This window comes from Anopheles arabiensis, chromosome 3 (genome assembly GCF_016920715.1).
Source record: "Anopheles arabiensis isolate DONGOLA chromosome 3, AaraD3, whole genome shotgun sequence".
Lineage (NCBI taxonomy): Eukaryota > Metazoa > Arthropoda > Insecta > Diptera > Culicidae > Anopheles > Anopheles arabiensis.
Window position 1 is genome coordinate 47,457,855 of NC_053518.1, and position 20,316 is coordinate 47,478,170.

The 20,316-nt window shown below is 39.7% G+C and overlaps 4 protein-coding genes across 5 annotated transcripts; 3 read left to right on the forward strand and 1 right to left on the reverse strand.

Annotated features, from left to right (window-relative positions):
- The first annotated feature begins 353 nt into the window (after positions 1–353).
- On the forward strand, positions 354–7,979 carry LOC120902765 (serine/threonine-protein kinase dyf-5). 2 transcript variants are annotated; one of them, XM_040311761.1, is made up of 8 exons: positions 354–494; positions 2,406–3,019; positions 3,102–3,436; positions 5,078–5,249; positions 5,356–6,671; positions 7,202–7,462; positions 7,530–7,639; positions 7,709–7,979. In XM_040311761.1, exons 2-8 carry the CDS (start codon positions 2,864–2,866, stop codon positions 7,783–7,785), a joined length of 2,427 nt encoding a protein of 808 aa, XP_040167695.1. In that variant the 5' UTR covers positions 354–494; positions 2,406–2,863; the 3' UTR covers positions 7,786–7,979. The 2 variants fall into 2 exon arrangements, with proteins under 2 accessions (XP_040167695.1, XP_040167693.1); XM_040311759.1 differs by lacking the exon at positions 354–494 and adding an exon at positions 640–784.
- Positions 7,980–11,763: 3,784 nt separating this feature from the next.
- LOC120902770 (cuticle protein 7-like) lies at positions 11,764–12,627 on the forward strand. Its single transcript, XM_040311766.1, has 2 exons — positions 11,764–11,809; positions 11,898–12,627. Exons 1-2 carry the CDS (start codon positions 11,798–11,800, stop codon positions 12,540–12,542), a joined length of 657 nt encoding a protein of 218 aa, XP_040167700.1. The 5' UTR covers positions 11,764–11,797; the 3' UTR covers positions 12,543–12,627.
- A 3,868-nt stretch (positions 12,628–16,495) lies between these two features.
- Positions 16,496–17,419, forward strand: LOC120902769 (cuticle protein 7-like). The gene is made up of 2 exons (XM_040311765.1): positions 16,496–16,540; positions 16,629–17,419. The coding sequence occupies exons 1-2, from the start codon at positions 16,529–16,531 to the stop codon at positions 17,322–17,324; spliced, it is 708 nt and encodes a 235-aa protein (XP_040167699.1). The 5' UTR covers positions 16,496–16,528; the 3' UTR covers positions 17,325–17,419.
- On the reverse strand, positions 17,395–18,857 carry LOC120902767. Its single transcript, XM_040311762.1, has 4 exons — positions 18,520–18,857; positions 18,225–18,460; positions 17,778–17,975; positions 17,395–17,717 (listed from the first exon to the last, which is right to left on the reverse strand). The coding sequence occupies exons 1-4, from the start codon at positions 18,757–18,759 to the stop codon at positions 17,513–17,515; spliced, it is 879 nt and encodes a 292-aa protein (XP_040167696.1). The 5' UTR covers positions 18,760–18,857; the 3' UTR covers positions 17,395–17,512.
- Between the last annotated feature and the right edge of the window lie 1,459 nt (positions 18,858–20,316).

The following is a 20,316-nucleotide window of genomic DNA, read 5'->3' on the forward strand; positions in this document are numbered from 1 at the left end:
TATATATATATATATATATATATATATATATATCAGCAAATGAATAAATAAATGAATAAATAAATAAATGTATAAATAAATAAATAAACAAATAAATAACAAATAAATAAATAATTAAATAAAATAAATATACAAATAAATTAATATTATCATACACATACATATCTTGGAAGAGCATAAAATATAATAAATCAATTTTATTTGTATCAATTTCAGTGCATTTCAGATGCTGAATACACCCTTGGTTGTTGTCCGTCTGTTGTTCGGCTCAAGTTCATAACAGTTGATGCATGAAAAACACCGCTGTTATGTGTCAATAGAACAGTACAATTGTGGCACATGCGTGGAGTAAGTCTCTTTTATTTACCAAACGATCGTATCGCAATGCAATGCAATTTGAAAAAATTAAATCTTGTGCAGCGTTTGTGCAATCATAGCCAAAAAGTTCCATGGTCAGAAGTGTTGTCTAAATGAGACAGAAAGCAGATCCTTCGGTAATTAAACAGAAATGTTCCTACCATATTAAGGAGAGGCTTGCAACGCACGTAGTGGTTGTCTAGGAAACGGATAAACAAACACGAGCTGGTTGGTACGCGGCTGTTCGGCAGTGTTTGCTAGAGACTAGTTGTAAGGGTTCGTTTTTCCTTAATGGTCGCTACGGTTGATTCATTGCGTTATTAGTAAGATTGCACTGAAAGTCTTGTGCGTAATCGAATGTGTAAAGCTATACACATTATGAAAAAAAGTGTTGGAGTCGATGGCGTACAATATATTCTAATTTTCTGTAAGCTTCTAAAGGATTATATTGGTGTCGTTGTTCTATGTGTTATTGTAGTTGCGAGAAAGATGGATGTGGCCATATTGTGTGGATTCATTTGTTATATCAAAAGAGTAGTTTTTTAATATTAAAATAATGAAAACATGTTGCGGTGAAATGTGTCGGAATAAAAGTGTAATGAAATTGATCTATATGATGGTTTGATGGTCGAGTTGATGCGAGTGGTTTAACACGCTGGCCTCGTTCCATGGTATCCTATTGCAGCCCAAAGTCTACGTTTATGGTGTATCAAATTTCGACCGTGAGGATAATTTTACACCTCTTTTACCTGGGCCCTCTGTGTAGCATTATGAGTTAGAACGAATTATAGAACTTAGTGGAGTATAAGTGTACAAACAGACAAAGAGATTGATATTGTATTAAAAAAACCATACTTTAACAAAACAGTTGTGTTGAGGGTGACAGAGAGTCTAAAAACGAGGTCAAACACAACTTTCACATCGTTCAGCGCACCTGTACGACGTGAGGGATTTGCAATGAAAGCGTAGCCATGGTCTTAGCAGTCCTTATTATTTTTTGCCAATATCGAACAGAGGTCTACGGTTGGTGTGTTGGTGTTTGTGGGTATGTGTGTGTGTTATGTAAAAAAGTTTCGGCGAGAGCACTAATTGGCGGAAAAGTTCGACGGCACCGAGAGCTCGACCATGTACGCATCGTCAAATGTAATGTTTGGGCACGCAAATGTAACGCTATCAGAAGTTGCGTGATATTTTGTGGGTTAAAAGGTTAATGATGTTCCCACCTAGTCCACATTCGAAACGCTTTACTGTAATTCGATTAAAAGATAGCATAACGAAAATTTCAATGGAAATGAAATAACGGTTAAACAAAAATAGTGTGTACGTAAATGAATAATTATGCATAGTTTTATCGGAAAATAACACATTAGTAAAGTATGTTCAACCAGTCATTGACTAAAGATAACTAGAAATCTATACGTGCATATATCCCGTATATTGTATCGGCTTACAAAACAATCACGAGCTTATCTGTGTGAACATCTTTCATGTGAAAGCTATGTTTAATTTTGTATTTTGCGTGACGCGAGAAATACATGTTCCTGACCTTCCTGAAGGTCCACAGGAGCAGCGACTGTTGGTGAGAATATCATGATATGTTATCAATAGTTTAGTTTCCGACGGTGATAGCTAATCGATTTCCTATGACATTTACTGGGGTAACATAAAACTTGATACAGGGCAGAATAGAGAACTCATGTGGTTGTTAGTAGCTGTTATGTTATGTAGGGAAGTTGAGTAGTAATTGATGAAACTGCTTGACGAAATATTATTAAAATATCTAATATAACTGCTTTCGAGATGTTTGAAGCTTTGTCGAAGATAGAAAAAGCTACGCTTTTTTAAACAATAAGTTAAGTACTTACTAAATTATTCAACGCGTTTGAATACAAGTCCTTTACATTAGACTAGAAAACAATAGTGCGCTATGGAGAGTTCCTTAAAGCTAGCACAACCAAAATAATGACAACCCAACGAGATAGTTTCGCTTTATATTTTTCCGTCTCACTTTTCTAATTCAATCAATAATTCAACCCCAAACACTGAAGGTTTCCACTGGACGGCTGGCTGGACAGAATGCAGACACAAATGCACCGAATATTTATGGACCCTCTGAGCAAATAAATTGATTGAGCCTGTTAGTGAGCCAGTAAGAAAAAGGGTCAGTTTTAAACGTAAGCAAACGTTTCAAGACCTAGGACTATCCAGCTGCGGTGTTGTTTCGTTTGAAATGCGACATTGAACGGAAGTGGTAGTGCTATGGTGTACCAATGGTGAACTTAAAGCTGCCTGTTTTACAAGTGTTTGTGAATTTTCGGCCAGGCAAGAACGAAAAACTAGAACATGCATGAGCCTGTGGGTAGTGTTGAATGTTGGTGTTTTACCCATTAAACCGTTGAAAAATAACAATTCATCTCTGTACAACATCCGCTGTGCTCTGGAATGTGATGGTGCAAGTGGTGTAGAACAATAGTTTAGTCAAGGTACACGGGCGGGGGTTGCAGCCATGAATCGATACCTGACGCTAAGTCAGCTGGGAGACGGTACCTACGGTACCGTTGTCCTTGGCCAGCGGAAGGACACCGGCGAAAAGGTCGCCATCAAGCGCATGAAGCGGAAGTACTATTCCTGGGAGGAAGCGATGAGCCTGCGGGAGGTGAAGGTAATGCAGTTTCTTTGCGGGCTAGTCACTGTGCAACTGTTTCAAACATCGTTTCCGTGTCCCTGTATTCTTTTCCTTCCAGTCTCTGAAAAAGCTTTCCCACGCCAATGTGGTAAAGCTCAAGGAGGTGATACGGGAAAACGACGTGCTGTACTTTGTGTTTGAGTACATGCAGGAGAACCTTTACCAGCTGATAAAGGACCGTGATACCCATTTTCCGGAAGCGACCGTAAGACTGATACTGCAGCAGATTCTAACCGGGTTGGCGTTTATGCACCGACACGGTTTCTTCCACCGGGACTTGAAACCAGAAAACGTGCTGTGCAGTGGTCCGGAAACGGTAAAAATAGCCGACTTTGGATTGGCTCGCGAGATACGTTCGCGGCCTCCGTACACGGACTACGTTTCGACGAGATGGTAAGGGCGATGGTGTAAATACGCTGGTGGATCGGGTTATCCGATCATCCTTGTGTGTGAATAGTGTACAAATAGACATGTTTAAATGATGGGAGCGCGTACACATTGCGTGTTGCGTGGCCAATGTTGAAACATCATATGCTTATGAATTATTTAATCTCCTTTGAGTAGGGTATAAAATTATACCCTTAATTTTATCGGATGAGTTTTAGAATTTTGGGTTCTTCGTGATTTTTGTCATGCAATACACAATGACGCACGTAAAAACCAATGCTTTACTCCGAAAGAATTTTAATCGACTTATTACAACATCTACAGGGTCACACGTTTTATTAGCATTAGTAATTCATCATTACTGGTATTTTGTTCCAAAAGGAGTATAATAAACAGTTTCGTATTTGTTAAAAAATGCTGTATTGCATTTTTTCTCAATTTATCAGATGATCAGAACAGATCAGATAGTGAGTCCTTGATACTGGCGACGTTACGACATGGGATCCTACCCGTTCGGACTTCGAAGTCAAGTAAAATCCCTTAACGCTTATTTAACGATGCTGATTAAGCATACAAATTATTAAACGAGCTGCTACCCTGATAAAAAATACTACCCTGATGTTTTCTAAACTCTGCATTACTTATTGCAAGAAAATAGTTTTGTGTTTTTATTAGAGTATTAGTTAAAAAAACATGACAAGCTTAGTAATAAAGATTCTTAAATTGAATTACAATTGAATTACACAACAAATATTTCATACAAAAAATAAAAACTAAAATTTTGTACGCTGAGGACAGATGATATTAGTTATAAATAGAAAAAGCAAAATAATTAAATTGCTTACAGTCGTTGCCGCCAAATTTCGGCTCTAAGGCATCAACGTATGACAGTGCGCATCAATTTTTACCTCTAAGGCATACATTTTTGACAGTGCTCGTCTATATTTGACTTTAATTATTTATTTATTTGATATCATGACTTTATTTTGATATCATGGTAATTTTACAAGATGTTTGGGAGATTCATAACAATTGTAATTTTATTTCGCATAAACAATTCAACCGTGTTTACCGTGTAATTTGTCATTTTTTGTGAAAAATAATGAATTTTAGAAATTCATACGCCATTGTTTTCACCTGAACATACATGCCAACTATATTTACACCATTAAAACGTTCAACATTGGCATAGCAATTGTTATATTTTAAATTTTATCATTATAATTATTAGCTACTTAACTTAAATTAAATAATTTTGCAATTTTAGTTTTAGACATTACGTTAAGTGTTATAAATAAAACGAGCGACAAGCAAGCGATTGGTCCGTACTGTGAAAAATGTGATGCCTAAGAGGCAAACATTGTGACACGTTGTCAAATATTGGTGCCTTAGAAACAAAAATAGGTGAGCTGCAGACAAAATTTTGTAGTAACGACTGTAAAACAGAACAGAAAAACCATTTTATGAAAGAATATAAGATCGAAAAAAGCCTAATTTTAATAACAGTTCCACTAAACATTAAGTTCAGATTATTGGTGTGTAACGCATCAATCAAGCATTGAAATGTTAGCTTATAAAATATAAACTCGTTCCAACTGACCTATTCTAGCATGAATTATTTGAGATTATCTGCTGTTTCTATTTCAGGTACCGAGCACCAGAAGTGCTCTTACACTCGACTCGGTACGGCAGTTCCATAGATCTTTGGGCAGTGGGATGCATCATGGCGGAGTTATACACGTTCCGACCACTATTTCCTGGATCCAGTGAAGTGGATCAACTGTTTAAAATATGTTCCGTCCTAGGCACACCGGACAAGGTGAGATGTTATTGCCGTTTCCATTTTGCGCAGTTCAATCTGAAATGCGTGAAAATACGTTATTGTAAATTAAATTTTAAATTAAAAAACTTGTTTTTTCTTTCAGTCCGACTGGCCCGATGGTCACAAGCTTGCTGCTACGATACAGTTCCGATTTCCGGAATGCCCCAAAATACCGCTGGCAACTTTGGTGACGCGTGCCAGTTCCTCTGGAATACAACTATTAGAAGATTTGCTTCTGTGGGAACCGGAAAAGCGACCAACCGCTCAGCAATCCATGAGATATCCATACTTTAGTTCGATAAAAGCTCGTAACTCGGCAAACATCGCAACGAATGGTTTAACACAGCACAATCAATCACACAATGGTAACATAAACGGTGGTCCCGTGCTTGGCGTTCCAAATGCACGAGTATCTATTGTAGAACTAGCTACCAACACGAAGCATACGCGTGAGGCGAATGGGAGTAATGGACATTTCAATCCAATTAGCCATAACGAGCTGAACGATCTAAACTCAACGCTAAGCCTATCACGCGTGTCCGAAACGTCTGTCGAACGGACGTCTCACCAAACGCAACTGACTCAGGCCAGTCAGCAAGCGTACACCGAGGATGAGAAGGAAACTGCTAAGCTTCAGAGTGGTATAAACTATAGCTTGCTGAACGACATGCTTAATGGTTACAGTGTTGGAATTGGATCTGCAGCTCAACAGAACGGACAGGGATTGACTAAGGTACTTCGAAACGGCCAATCGAGTACGTTCATCAAGTCTAACGCTTCCTACGACACCAATAATGTTGCAAGCGAGATGGACAAGGCTACTAATCCCGGATCCGTTGTCAGTTATGCTATCATTAAGCCCGCCGTAGTGCGAATTGATGATAATCGACTAGCGGACGCACCCATAAAGCCAGCGGATGGTATCGGAATCGGTGGTAGAAAAGAAAAGGTGAACGATATATTCGTTACACGAAACAATGACTATCAGCAGGATCAGAGTGGAAATGGTATCACGAAGGTGGTAGGGCAACGCACTTTTCCGATCATTGACAGTGACGATTCGAGTTACTTCGGAAGCGGTTTCTATTTGCATAAGAAAACCTCTGGACAGGTGTTGAAAAATGGAACATCGGCCGTAAGCATTGGAGGTGGGAGTGACGGTGGAGGTGTCGGACTTGGCCGAAGAGCTGTTGGTAGCGGAGTATACAATGGTAGCTTTCTTAACGACGGCAAGGCATACAATGCATTTTCAAAACAACCGATGCTAATGACGCGGAAGACGGACGAAGACTTGAAGGTGTACCGTAACCGAAATGGACCCATGGATCGTGCAATCCACGGCCATTTTAGCAAAAGCTGGGAGCCATCACAACATCTAAGCGAGAGGCAGGAAGATGACTCGTTAGAAGAAATTTTAGGGTAAGCTTTATGATTTTTTTTTATTAAGTAAATTATAGTGCCGATTATGTGACTCAACTGCTTGAGAAAAAGTATCAAAAATGCTCATTTTCTATTATGATCCGTGTTAGAGCACTCAATATGTCTCTGGTTTGATATATCGTCTCTAACAACCTTGTATAATACCGATTTCGTTGCAGTTAGTGTAGCGCGATTTTGTTTGACACATTTCCGTTTGAATCAGATAATCGACACTTATATCACCAGTCTCGTAGTGCAGTCGTCAACTCGCACGACTTAACAACATGCCCGTCATGGGTTCAAGCCCCAAATGGACCATGTCGCCATACACAGGACTGACTATCCTGCTGGGGAGTCCATAAGTCACCGTAAGCCAAGCCCACACGTGGTGCAGGCAAGCCTTGACCGACAACGGTTGTTGAGCTAAAAGAAGAAAAAGAAATTATCACACGCTTTAAATAAGCCTACGGGGCATAATCGCGACGAGAAAAACAAACAAGTAAAATTATACATTTTTTTTTTCTTTCCAGAAGTCGAATAAAAGCATCTAAAAAACCTGCACACGATTTCAAGCTGGAGGATCTTTTTGGAACGCTATCGTTTAGCAAAGATTCAACTGCTTCTAAATATCCGAATACCGTCCCGTTTGCCAAGAGCTCTACCAAAACGATCGGACCCAGTGGTGGGATGGCTGACATTTTCGACAACTCAGATACTAAACCTTCCCATTCTAGTGCAAATGTGGTGCCACGGCGCAAAAATCAGCAGCAAGTATTCGTATCAGATACCAGGTATGTGAGGGTGAGATACCTTGGTCTGGTCGGTTAGTAACATCTGATCATTTTTGTGTACTTTAAGTAACCTTAGCTCCGACAAATACAACGGTATTAATGCATCATTCAAGCTGTTCCCTTGGGATGACATACCGAAGAATGGTGTAGAAAAGAAACAATGGATACCCGATGGAGGTAAGCAAGATGTCGGTTGGTTGTACGGGAAAGTTGCATTGAATGTAAGTGTGTTTAATAATATTTCAGGGGTGTTGGCATACCTTGGTACCGGTAACGAACACACAGGACGAACGGACTGGGCCGCCAAGTACCTGAGCAAATAAGACATGTCTCCAGTTGCACGTCTCATAGCATTATAAGATTCGTTCTTGTTCTGTCTAGCAACCTATCTGTGATAGATCAACGTAACTTTAGACAATTTTGGTAGTTGTTATGTTTGAGTTGTATTAATGAAGTTATAAATGAACGCCTTGTACAAATATATGATACACGATATCTTCAGTTCGCTGATTGTAATAGTTGGTAGTATGAATAAAAGTAATGATTTTTTCTTAAAAATATGTATGGGAGAATTTATTGAAATGAAGAAAGGATTATGAATGCATTTAAAAATGAGGTCCAACTTTCTTTCTTGCTGGACGTAGGGGAAGGTAGGTAAAGACGGACACCTTAAGGAAAATGTTAAAGATTTATGAATATGTAAATACAACGACCCAGAAAATGTGCATACATTATCTTAAACTCATGGTTTATGAGAAAATGTGTTAAAACTTTTAACTTTTCTATCGATTTTTATGTTTTTTTTTCATTAAATAAAAACATGTTTTTTCGTGCAGTTTTGAAAAATTCGGGTAAGACAGACAATTGCAACGACGATTCATTCAGCCGTGAATTTAGGAATTGTAAGCGGCGCTTCTAATAGATTGTATAATGCAGAATCTAAGGCGATATTTTAAATATCGGGCACTAACAGTGGACGTTGCACCAGCTTACAGAACAACAGTTTAAAACTTCGGAAAGTTCGTGACCACAGTATTCATGAGGGGCTTGTTAGTAGTTAAAGCCATTTTTCCACCAAGTTCAAATTGAACTTTGTGATATTTTTAATCCCATAGAATCTCTCATCTATCTATCACCAAAAGCTGTCGGTCGGCTGAAAAATAGCAATGCTCCCGGAACCGCCGGAACTGCAGCTGAACTGGTCAAAAATGGAGGCGAACGACTAGAAAACGAAAATCATTTATTTGCTACTGAGATGTGGGATAGCGAATCAATGCCTTGTGATTGGAATCTCGGCATCATCTACCCCATATACAAAAAGGGAGACAGGTTGAACTGCAACAACTACAGGGGAATTACGGTGTTGAACACCGCCTATAAAATATTTTTCCTGGTTCTTCAGGATCGTCTTGTCCCACACGTCGAAGAGATAGTCGAAAACTATCAAAGAGGATTCCGAAATGGAAAATCAACCATCTTCACCATGCAGATTTTGGAGAAACGAATACAGAAACGACACATACCATCTCTTCATTGACTACAAAGCCGTATATGATAGCATGGCCGGGGTAAAACTGTACGACACTATGAGCGCATTTTACTCCCGGCCAAACTGATAAGGTTAGTTAGAATGACTACAGTAGGTGACCGCTAACTGAGAGGTAAACAAGCTCCAGTTAACGAACAATGTTGTACAGCGTATCAAGCTCGCCAGACACCGGTGGGCTAGCCATGTTGTACGCATGGAAACAGACAACCCTCCCCGTAAAGTCTTGTTAGGCCGTCCACAAGGACAGAGGAGGCGTGATAGACCCAAATTGAGGTGACAAGATGGCGTGGAGGTGTCCGCTTTTAAGGCCGGGATAACGGACTGGCAGACAAAGGCGCGAGACTGTGGTTTCGGACACTCCTGAGGCAGGCTAAGATCGCAAAGCGGTTGTAGCGCCGGATAAGTAAGTAAGTAAGTATCTCTCATCTGTTCCTGAACGCTGTCGTATCAATTCCTCATCTTTTTATTGCTTAAAGTTGTCCAAGGCGTGACAAAATATTGGATTTCGTGAAGCGCCTCATAAGCGTCAAACGAGTTACAGCATAACCAGTGTTGTACCGCGGGGTAAACACCTTTTTACCAGTTATTTATCTTCTGGGTTTTTACCGGGTTTTTAAACTTTTCGTTTTTACCCGGGTATATATTGGGTATTTTCGATTGAATTGATAATTGGTAATTTGTAATGCTTTGTATCACTTATATTGAAAATATTTCTGTAAAGTTTACATAAAATAGACTTTTTCATTTCCTACCTGTACTATATACTTTCCCCAAGTTACGCGAATAATGCGTTCCAGGAACATTCGCCTAAATCGGATTTTCGTGTAAGTCACTTCAAACACGTTTTTTAGCCAAAATATAAATGAGAAAAATTGTTTTTATTAAATTAATAATTTCATGTTCTACTACTTATTCCTGTTTGTTATGCAGTCCTTAAAGAAAATTCGTTTAGTTATGTGTTTTTAGCAATTTTTAACTTTTAGCAAAACTGCAATTTATTTGAATTTGGCAATTGTTGGAGGAAATAATACCAATTTGACGTATGAAGTGTTAAAACTTAGCGTAACTCGAATCGCTTAGCTCGAGTGTCGCGTAACTCGGGGAAAGACTGTAGTTATTTTTAAACATCGCTGTGAACATCATCGAATCAGCTGCTACATGATCGATGCGTTCTCTCCTCCTCTTTCTCAGATGTTTTGCGATCGGGAGCTTTTTTACTCTGGATGGTTAAGAGCGTAGCTGTTAATGTTCTATGTCTACAGCTTGGGTAAATATCAACGGGCAATTTTATTTTTTTTAACACTGATTAAATGTTAAATTGCTGTAGATATTTCCGTGTTGTGTCTATTACAATTTTCGATTTGTACCATAACATTCCATAATGATTGTTTTGTGCACGGTCTGGACAGCTCGCAATTATTCAACAAAAAATTGAATGTATAATTTATAAACACGCACCTCAAAGGCCTCAAAAAGATTATATTTCTATTACGTATTCGATTAACAAAAAGGCTATAGAGTCATATAGTATGTTTGCAATGTCTCAGGTTCCTCTGCTAATTTCTATAAAAGTTTTTATGTTTTATTGATAAAATAAATAAATACAGCCTGGTGATCATCAGTATTATATAGACATGTTCAGCGAGTGGTAATTTTGTTCAGGCATATAATAGACTCTTACAGCGAGACATAGAATTGTTCGGATCGGAAGTAGGCGTTGACATGTTCGGCTATATTGTATAGCTGTCTCTTTCGTACCCTTTGGACTGCAGCTTAGATCATTCTCATCAGTAGGTAAACAAACGATTCAAACAAATGTTCTGGTTTCAACATATTTTTGCATTGAAAAGCTTGGGAATTGATTATGTGCTACTTTTAAGAAATTGAAGAATGCAACATTAAACGCTGTGACGCAGGGTGTAAACAAAACATATGACAGCAGTACAGAATCGCCGATCATGTCAACACATACTTCCGAACAATTCTATACCTCGCTGAAAGAGTCTGTTATATGCCTGAACAAAACTACAATTCACTGATCATATCTATAAAATCCTCGAAAATCCTGTATTACCCTGCACATGCACATAGTCACGATTATAACATTGTAATTTTTATTTGTGTATGCCGTATCTATTCAGTTGCAACCTGGTAAATAAGATTTTGCTCTATATATTTTTAATTTGTTATCTACTCACTTTTATAAACTTTGTTTTGACTGGACCTTATCAATTAAGGTTAGGGTTAACTTTAAGTTTAGATTTAGTATCTAAGTATAAATTAGCAATTGTATAGCCATTGAGGCAAACGATTTTATATTAATACATAAAAAAAATAAATAAATATTAAAAAAAAACTAGGGTTCGACGGTAGAGGAAGTACTTAACGTTAGCAAAAATACAGTTAAAAATTTTACATGTTTGTACCAACCGTTCACTAAAAAATACGATCTGGCCGTCCATTGTGATAAAAACGTGCCGATGGAGGTGTGTCCAATCCAGACTGGTTCTTTTACTTTCATCGTATTTTCGGTGACCAATATGTTGTTCTTGTTGGGTATGCACTTCTATTTTACTTCTTCGTATACGTAATGTAGATCAGTTTTGGCAAGTAAAAGTAGTGCAGTTTCGTGGTAGCCTTGTCTCAAGGACGTATACAGAAGTCTCGATTTCAACTGTATCAAGCGTTGGAGTCTCCTATTTTCACTGAGTATAAAAGGCGTTGGTTACGATATCACACAGCACAGTCACACTGAACCTCAACCAGTAAACAATCCCGCTCCAATAATGGCGTTCAAAGTAAGAATCACTACAATAACTAGAACAATATGAAACACCCAACAAGAGCTTTATTAAAGGATAACACGTTTTTCTGTCCATCTTGCAGTTCGTTCTGCTCGCTACTCTGGTAGCTGCCGCCAGCGCTGGTCTGCTTCCTGTGGCTCATCATGGATCGATCGCTACGTCGCACTCCACCATCCAGCACCATGCTGCTCCCGCTATCCATCATGTCGGATCGGTCCACGCCACCCCGGCTATCTACCAGCACTCGGCCCCGGCTATCTACCAGCAGTCGGCCCCGGCTATCGTCAAGACCATTGCTCAGCCCACGATCATCAAGTCGGTAGAGCACCACGCTCCGGCCAACTACGAGTTCTCGTACTCCGTCCATGACGAGCACACCGGAGACATCAAGAGCCAGCACGAAACTCGCCACGGAGACGAAGTCCACGGACAGTACTCGCTGTTGGACTCCGACGGTCACCAGCGCATCGTCGACTACCATGCTGATCATCACACCGGATTCAACGCCGTCGTGCGCCGTGAGCCCTCGGCTTTGAAGATCGCTCAGCCCGTGCACAAGGTGATCGCCCAGCCCGTGCATGTGTCCAGCTATGCCCATGCTCCAGTAGCTCACGCCACTGTCCAGCACCACCATGCTGCCCCGATCGCGCACTACTCCGCACCGATCGCGCACTCAACCTCCAGCATCGTCCATGGACCGAGCCATCTGAGCCATCATCATTACTAAGAATCATTCTCGTGGTGTAGTAAGGACTTCAGTTACAAAACAGATAGTTTATAAAAGCATAAATAAAAAGCGATTAAAAATTATAGCTGTATCTTATTTATTTAGATGTCCACTCGAGACTATTATTCATTTGGCTAGATACACATTTATAATCAAATTATTAATAGTATCATTATCATCATCGTATCCCTTGGTCGTAGACCTGGTTTTTAGACACGACGTTTTGCTAGCTACTTTTTACTGTATATTTGTATAGTTACGTTTGACTACAGTCTTTCCCCGAGTTACGCGAATAATTCTGTCTAGGGATATTCGCGTAAATTGGATTTTCGTGGAAGTCAAATATCACGTTTTCAGCCAAAATATAAATGGAGAAAAAATGTTATTAAATTTAATAATTTCATGTTCATTACTAATTATTCCTGTTTGTTGTTCATGCAGTCCCTGAAGAAAATTCGTTTAGTTCTGTGTTTTTAGCAATTTTTAACTTTTAGCAAAACTGCAATTTATTTGAATTTGGCAATTGTTGGAGGAAATAATACCAATTTGACGTATGAAGTATTTATACTAAAAATTTGCGTATCTCGAATTCGCTTAGCTCGAGTATCGCGTAACTCACGGAAAGACTGTAGTTATTTTTAAACACCGCTGTGAAAATCAGCGAATCAGCTGCTAAATGATCGATGCGTTCTCTCCTCCTCTTTCTCAGATGTTTTGCGATCGGGAACTTTTTCACTCTGGATGGTTGTGTTAATGTTCTATGTCTACAGCTTGGGTAAATATCAACGGGCAATTTTATTTTTTTTAACACTGATTAAATGTTACATTGCTGTAGATATTTCCGTGTTGTGTCTATTACAATTTTCGATTTGTACCATAACATTCCATAATGATTGTTTTGTGCACGGTCTGGACAGCTCGCAATTATTCAACAAAAAATGTACAATTTATAATCACGACACGACAAAGGCCTCAAAAGGATTATATTTCTACAACGTAATTGATAAACAAAAAGGTTATAGAGGCATATAGTATGTTTGCAGTGTCTCATGTTTAGTTTAGTTTAGTTTAGTTTATTAATCGATGGACTATGAAGCCCTCTCGAGTCAAAATTTGTTTACAATACACATTAGATAACGAACAGAACATTTACATATTGTTATTGTTGAACGCATTCCGAACACTTAAAAGCGAATTCAGTTCCGTTATCGTCATTCCAGGCTCGTAAATATCGTCAGCTGAATTTAAAAGACGGCACATACAAAGAAGGCGGTTGCGAGAGCCAAATGTTGTTCGGGTTTCAGCGACTGCCAGCATTGGTCGGCGACGAAGTATTCTGGCAGGAACATAGAGGTGAATTCTTGAAAGCAGCTCGGGACAGTCAATGGTTCTGTTTAAGATTCCCGTGATAAATGCCAGTCTGGCGTGCTCAACACGTTCGGCGAGAGGCGGGATCCCAAGCAGCAAACACCTAGTTCTGTAGTCGAGACAACGCGGCCAATCACGAAGGGCGAAGCGCGTTGCCTTCCGTTGGATGGACTCTAGCCACGCAAGTGCCCGAGTAGATGCTGGCCACCAAACAATGCTAGCATATTCCAGCAGTGGTCTGATAAGTGCGCAGTACAGTGTCTTGAAACACATAGGATCACGAAGCTCGCGCGTCATGTTTATGACCAAGCGAAGTAGACGATTGCCACTAGCGACTACTTGGTCTATCTGTTCTTCGAAGGAGAGTTTAGCATCTAGGAGGACTCCTAGATCCTTTACACAGTTCACTATTTCGAGGTTCTGACTATCAAGCGTATAATTAAACAGCGCTGAAGCTCTTGAACGGCTGAATGAGATTATGGCACATTTATCGATACAGATGCTTAGTGCGTTACGCTTGCACCAGGAGACAAATTCAGTCAAAGTGGCTTGAAGTTGAAGATGGTCCTCGGACTCACGGATTTCACGATAGATTTTAGCATCATCTGCGTAGAGTATGCAACTATTATCCGGGAGTGCCGTGCACAAGTCGTTTATGTAGAGCAGAAACAACAGAGGCCCCAGGTTGCTGCCCTGGGGTACGCCGGAAGAGGCACCGATAGATTTAGATTGGTGGGAGCCCATTCTAACTGCATATGAACGACCACATAAATACGATTTCATCCACTTTACCAGGGGTGGTGATAATCCAAGTCTATCAAGTTTTGCCAGAAGAATGTTGTGGGACACACTGTCAAAAGCCGCCTTAATGTCCGTGTAAATGGCATACACCTGCATACCATCATCAATGGACTTATAACAGCCGCTAACGAATTGCTTCAGATTTGTCGTAGTTGATCTCTTAGGCATGAATCTATGTTGGTTGGTGCTGATGTATTTGCCGGCAGATGCTATTAATGGGTCATAGATGAGGAGCTCGAACATTTTGGCGCAGGCAGCTAAAGAGGTAGTACCTCGATAGTTCACTGCTTCGTTTTTGCTGCCCTTTTTGTGGATGGGTGTTAGCCATGAGACCTTCCACAGTGATGGAAAGGTTCCTGTGCGCAGAGATTCGTTAAAAATTTTAGTTAAAACAGGAGCTACCGATACGGCACAACGCTTGAGAATTGTCGCTGGGATACCATCTGGCCCCTCGGAGTATGACGACTTGAGACGCTCGATTTTTTGGGTAACCAGGGTCTCGGTGATGTTAGAAATAAAGCTATCCTCGAAACGCGTGGCGGACATTTCACAAATATCTAATGGCGACCGTCGGTTCCTCTGCTAATTTCTATAAAAGTTTTTACGTTTTATTGATAAAATAAATAAATACAGCCTGGTGATCATCAGTATTATATAGACATGTTCAGCGAGTGGTAATTTTGTTCAGGCATATAATAGACTCTTACAGCGAGACATAGAATTGTTCGGATCGGAAGTAGGCGTTGACATGTTCGGCTATATTGTATAGCTGTCTCTTTCGTACCCTTTGGACTGCAGCTTAGATCATTCTCATCAGTAGGTAAACAAACGATTCAAACAAATGTTCTGGTTTCAACATATTTTTGCATTGAAAAGCTTGGGAATTGATTATGTGCTACTTTTAAGAAATTGAAGAATGCAACATTAAACGCTGTGACGCAGGGTGTAAACAAAACATATGACAGCAGTACAGAATCGCCGATCATGTCAACACATACTTCCGAACAATTCTATACCTCGCTGAAAGAGTCTGTTATATGCCTGAACAAAACTACAATTCACTGATCATATCTATAAAATCCTCGAAAATCCTGTATTACCCTGCACATGCACATAGTCACGATTATAACATTGTAATTTTTATTTGTGTATGCCGTATCTATTCAGTTGCAACCTGGTAAATAAGATTTTGCTCTATATATTTTTAATTTGTTATCTACTCACTTTTATAAACTTTGTTTTGACTGGACCTTATCAATTAAGGTTAGGGTTAACTTTAAGTTTAGATTGAGTATCTAAGTATAAATTAGCAATTGTATAGCCATTGAGGCAAACGATTTTATATTAATACATAAAATAAATAAATAAATATTAAAAAAAAAACTAGGGTTCGACGGTAGAGGAAGTACTTAACGTTAGCAAAAATACAGTTAAAAATTTTACATGTTTGTACCAACCGTTCACTAAAAAATACTATCTGGCCGTCCATTGTGATAAAAACGTGCCGATGGAGGTGTGTCCAATCCAGACTGGTTCTTTTACTTTCATCGTATTTTCGGTGACCAATATGTTGTTCTTGTTGGGTATGCACTTGTTTCTATTTTACTTCTTCGTATACGTAATGTAGATCAGTTTTGGCAAGTAAAAGTAGTGCAGTTTCATGGTAGCCTTGTCTCAAGGACGTATACAGAAGTCTCGATTTCAACTGTATCAAGCGTTGGAGTCTCCTATTTTCACTGAGTATAAAAGGCGTTGGTTACGATATCACACAGCACAGTCACACTGAACCTCAACCAGTAAACAATCCCGCTCCAATAATGGCGTTCAAAGTAAGAATCACTACAATAACTAGAACAATATGAAACACACAACAAGAGCTTTATTAAAGGATAACACGTTTTTCTGTCCATCTTGCAGTTCGTTCTGCTCGCTACTCTGGTAGCTGCCGCCAGCGCTGGTCTGCTTCCTGTGGCTCACCATGGATCGATCGCCACGTCGCACTCCACCATCCAGCACCATGCTGCTCCCGCTATCCATCATGTCGGATCGGTCCACGCCGCTCCGGCTATCTACCAGCACTCGGCCCCGGCTATCTACCAGCACTCGGCCCCGGCTATCGTCAAGACCATTGCTCAGCCCACGATCATCAAGTCGGTAGAGCACCACGCTCCGGCCAACTACGAGTTCTCGTACTCCGTCCATGACGAGCACACCGGAGACATCAAGAGCCAGCACGAAACTCGCCACGGAGACGAAGTCCACGGACAGTACTCGCTGTTGGACTCCGACGGTCACCAGCGTATCGTCGACTACCATGCTGATCATCACACCGGATTCAACGCCGTCGTGCGCCGTGAGCCATCGGCTGTGAAGATCGCTCAGCCCGTGCACAAGGTGATCGCCCAGCCCGTGCATGTGCATGCTCCAGTAGCTCACGCCACTGTCCAGCACCACCATGCTGCCCCGATTGCGCACTACTCCGCACCGATCGCGCGCCACGCTGCTCCGATCGCGCACTACGCTGCCCCGATCGCGCACCACGCTGCTCCGATCGCGCACTCAACCTCCAGCATCGTCCATGGACCGAGCCATCTGAGCCATCACCATTACTAAGCGTTAATTCAAAGCTAGTTTAATGTGTTGTTTAGGTTGAATGTTAATAAAGTAAGTGCAAACATTTCAATGTCATTATAAATGGAAATTTTTAATTTTATTTTCGTAGTTCTATAGATTTTGAGAAGAAATTATTTTTCCAACAGCATTGTTTCATGCTGATTTGCCATGCGAATCAATGTTTTGTATCAATGTTTCGATGCAACAAGCCATTCAGTTTGGCTAACAGCTTTGTATCCTATTTTGTTGAACAGTCTTATTGATCTTTCATTATTTCCATCGATGAAAGTATGCACATCTTGCTTGTATTGAACAGCAATATGTTTAGTTATAGCTTTTGCAAGAGTACATCCGTAGCCTCGATTGCAACGTTCGGGAACTGTATATAGGTGTCTACAAGTATAAACAGAGTAGCTTTATTTTATATTACCAAAATGAAGAAAAATAGCTTACCCCACAGCGTCATGATCATTCTGGAACACACATGCTACTAGTTCTCCCGATGTTTTGTCAAACAAACCGAAAGCCCCAAAATATTTAATGGCAGATTCGAAGTATTGCTGCGATGTCCTGTAGCGATATGGCCACCATTCGTTTAATTGTTTGGCATGTTGAACTTGTAATGGCTTTAAATCTACGTCGGCTGGAACGCTGAATATCAGAGAACGAGGTTTCAAATTAATTCAAAATGCTTCGTTAAAACCCTTGTTTTCTTATGGAACAAAAATATTTAATGTATCAAACAAATCCAATGAAAACTATATTTTCGCGTAAAGAGTATCTACTATAATAAGTGAGTTATGGAACGAATTTTACTCGTTATGCCAGGATTCATCGTATATGATCGCTTGTGATACACAAACACGTAGCAATTTTGTAATGATTTATCTTATCACTTACATATAACTAAGCTTAGCAGCTTCTGTTTGTGGCATCCAATAGTTAACACAATCTGACGAACTTTCGAACTGAACTTTGGGTTCCACTATTAATTGAGATAGCCTTGCACGAATTTCACTGTTATCACCTATGACAAACATAGGTTTGATTCCCCATTTAATGTAAGTAGTGTGCTCGAGAGCGTGCGTAAGCTCCGTAGGAGGAACTTCCAATGTATTTATAAATATGTATTGGTCCTGAAAGGGTTGAATTTGTTTAAACACATGTTTCACTATAAACCACCAAGAATATATACCTCTTCACGACTGATGGCTACAAAGGTTGCCAAACGATTTCCTTTCTCATTGTTGGGAATGTAAAAAGTTTTTTGTAGTCGATGGGAGACTTGCTCCTTATCAGTGTCGTGAAGTGTGAGATTGGTGCGTAAAATATTTTGCAACAGTGACACAAATTGGATCGACTGTGGAAGAAATTGTTTGTAGATGCCAATGAGATGTTTCAATTCCTCCACGTTTGCTGGACGTAACGGATCCATTACACAGTCCGTCTTGATTGTGTCGATGACCGAAATAAACTGAGAGTACCACTTATTTGTCGCTCCCACTCAAACCATCAACGAGACGTAATGAACAACACTACAACCTCTTACACCATCTCGTGAAATGCACGAGAGTGGTTTTACTTTCGTTTCTGGGTGATTAAAAGTGAAGAAGAGATAAGATAGGCAAGTACCTAATTGTGATAAAATGCTCTAGCAAGCTGTTATCAAGTTGTTGCTAACAAGTCTGTTGCTATGGCATACAAATTGATGATACACAGAAATTAATCATTTTAATATTAAGGGAAAGTGTGTGATTAAAATTCCTAATGCTTCATAATTTGCAAGTCAATTCACGCCATCATAAATTTTTTTATATGTTTAGGAGTGATCTAGAAATACGCATGATTGAAAGGTAAATATTAAATAGGCCATGGATGGATTAAATAACAAAACAATGGAAAATCATAAATAACTCAAATAAGAGCTAACCAAAGAAACCATGGCATTGATACCAGTGTATCGATACTTACACATAGAAATAAGATATACATATACAACCAACCAACATACGACTAATTCTAACACGTAAAACAGGGTTTTGTAAAACAAAGGAGAGATTTATACATACTATCAAATAAGATGTACGTGTTTCATTTTATGCGCTCAGAATGTTTCCCTTACTTAAGATAAAGCCTCTAGCTCCAGCTCCAGCTGCAGCTTGTAAACAATTATAAAAAATAGAAAAGATAACCACACATCGTTAGTGACTAAAAAAGACCAAAACCAAAAACGGTAGATTCACTAAATAAGATCAAATATTCCTAAAACATTCCGAAATTCAGCAGGCTTCAAACTACACCGTTCTTTGATTTAATTATACAATATATTTGTATGTGATTGTGACGATTAAAAAGAAGTATGCATGCGTTAATTAACTCTCGTTTCCTTTTCATGATCCCTGTCGATCTCGTATAATACGAAAGGATTTAAAGAAAATTTGTATTTTCATATTTAATTCAAAACTGAACAAGTGAACGGTTCGATTTTCTTTAGAATTGTTTTCTCCTATGATGTGTATAAACCTCGCCCAAGCAGTGGCGATTTTAACGGTAAGCAAAGTAAGCAATTGTGGGAGGCCCCGTCAATGAGGGGCCCCGCGGATCTGTACTACATTATCTATAACAGTTGATAGAATATGGCACTGTATTAGCAAGGAGTCCCCCCGTGGGTGATGGACGTTGGGGCCCCGTGCTAGACGAACCCTAAGCAACCCCCCCGGCAGTAACAAAATTTAAGTTGAAATGTTACATAACCCAAGACGGATGCCGGGTGCCCCCCGGTAATCATGTACAGAGGGCTTCAATAATTCTTACTGCTTAGAGCCTCCGACACTGTAAACCCGCAACTGGGCCCGAGCCACTCTGTCCTATTCGAAAAGTTGTTATTTTAATTGCGCTACTTTTGCAGTACGAATCCACTGAATCGAGAACACTTGCTGAAAGTTAAATGCTCAATTTGGGATAATAACGCCTCCGTTATTCTTAAACCCGT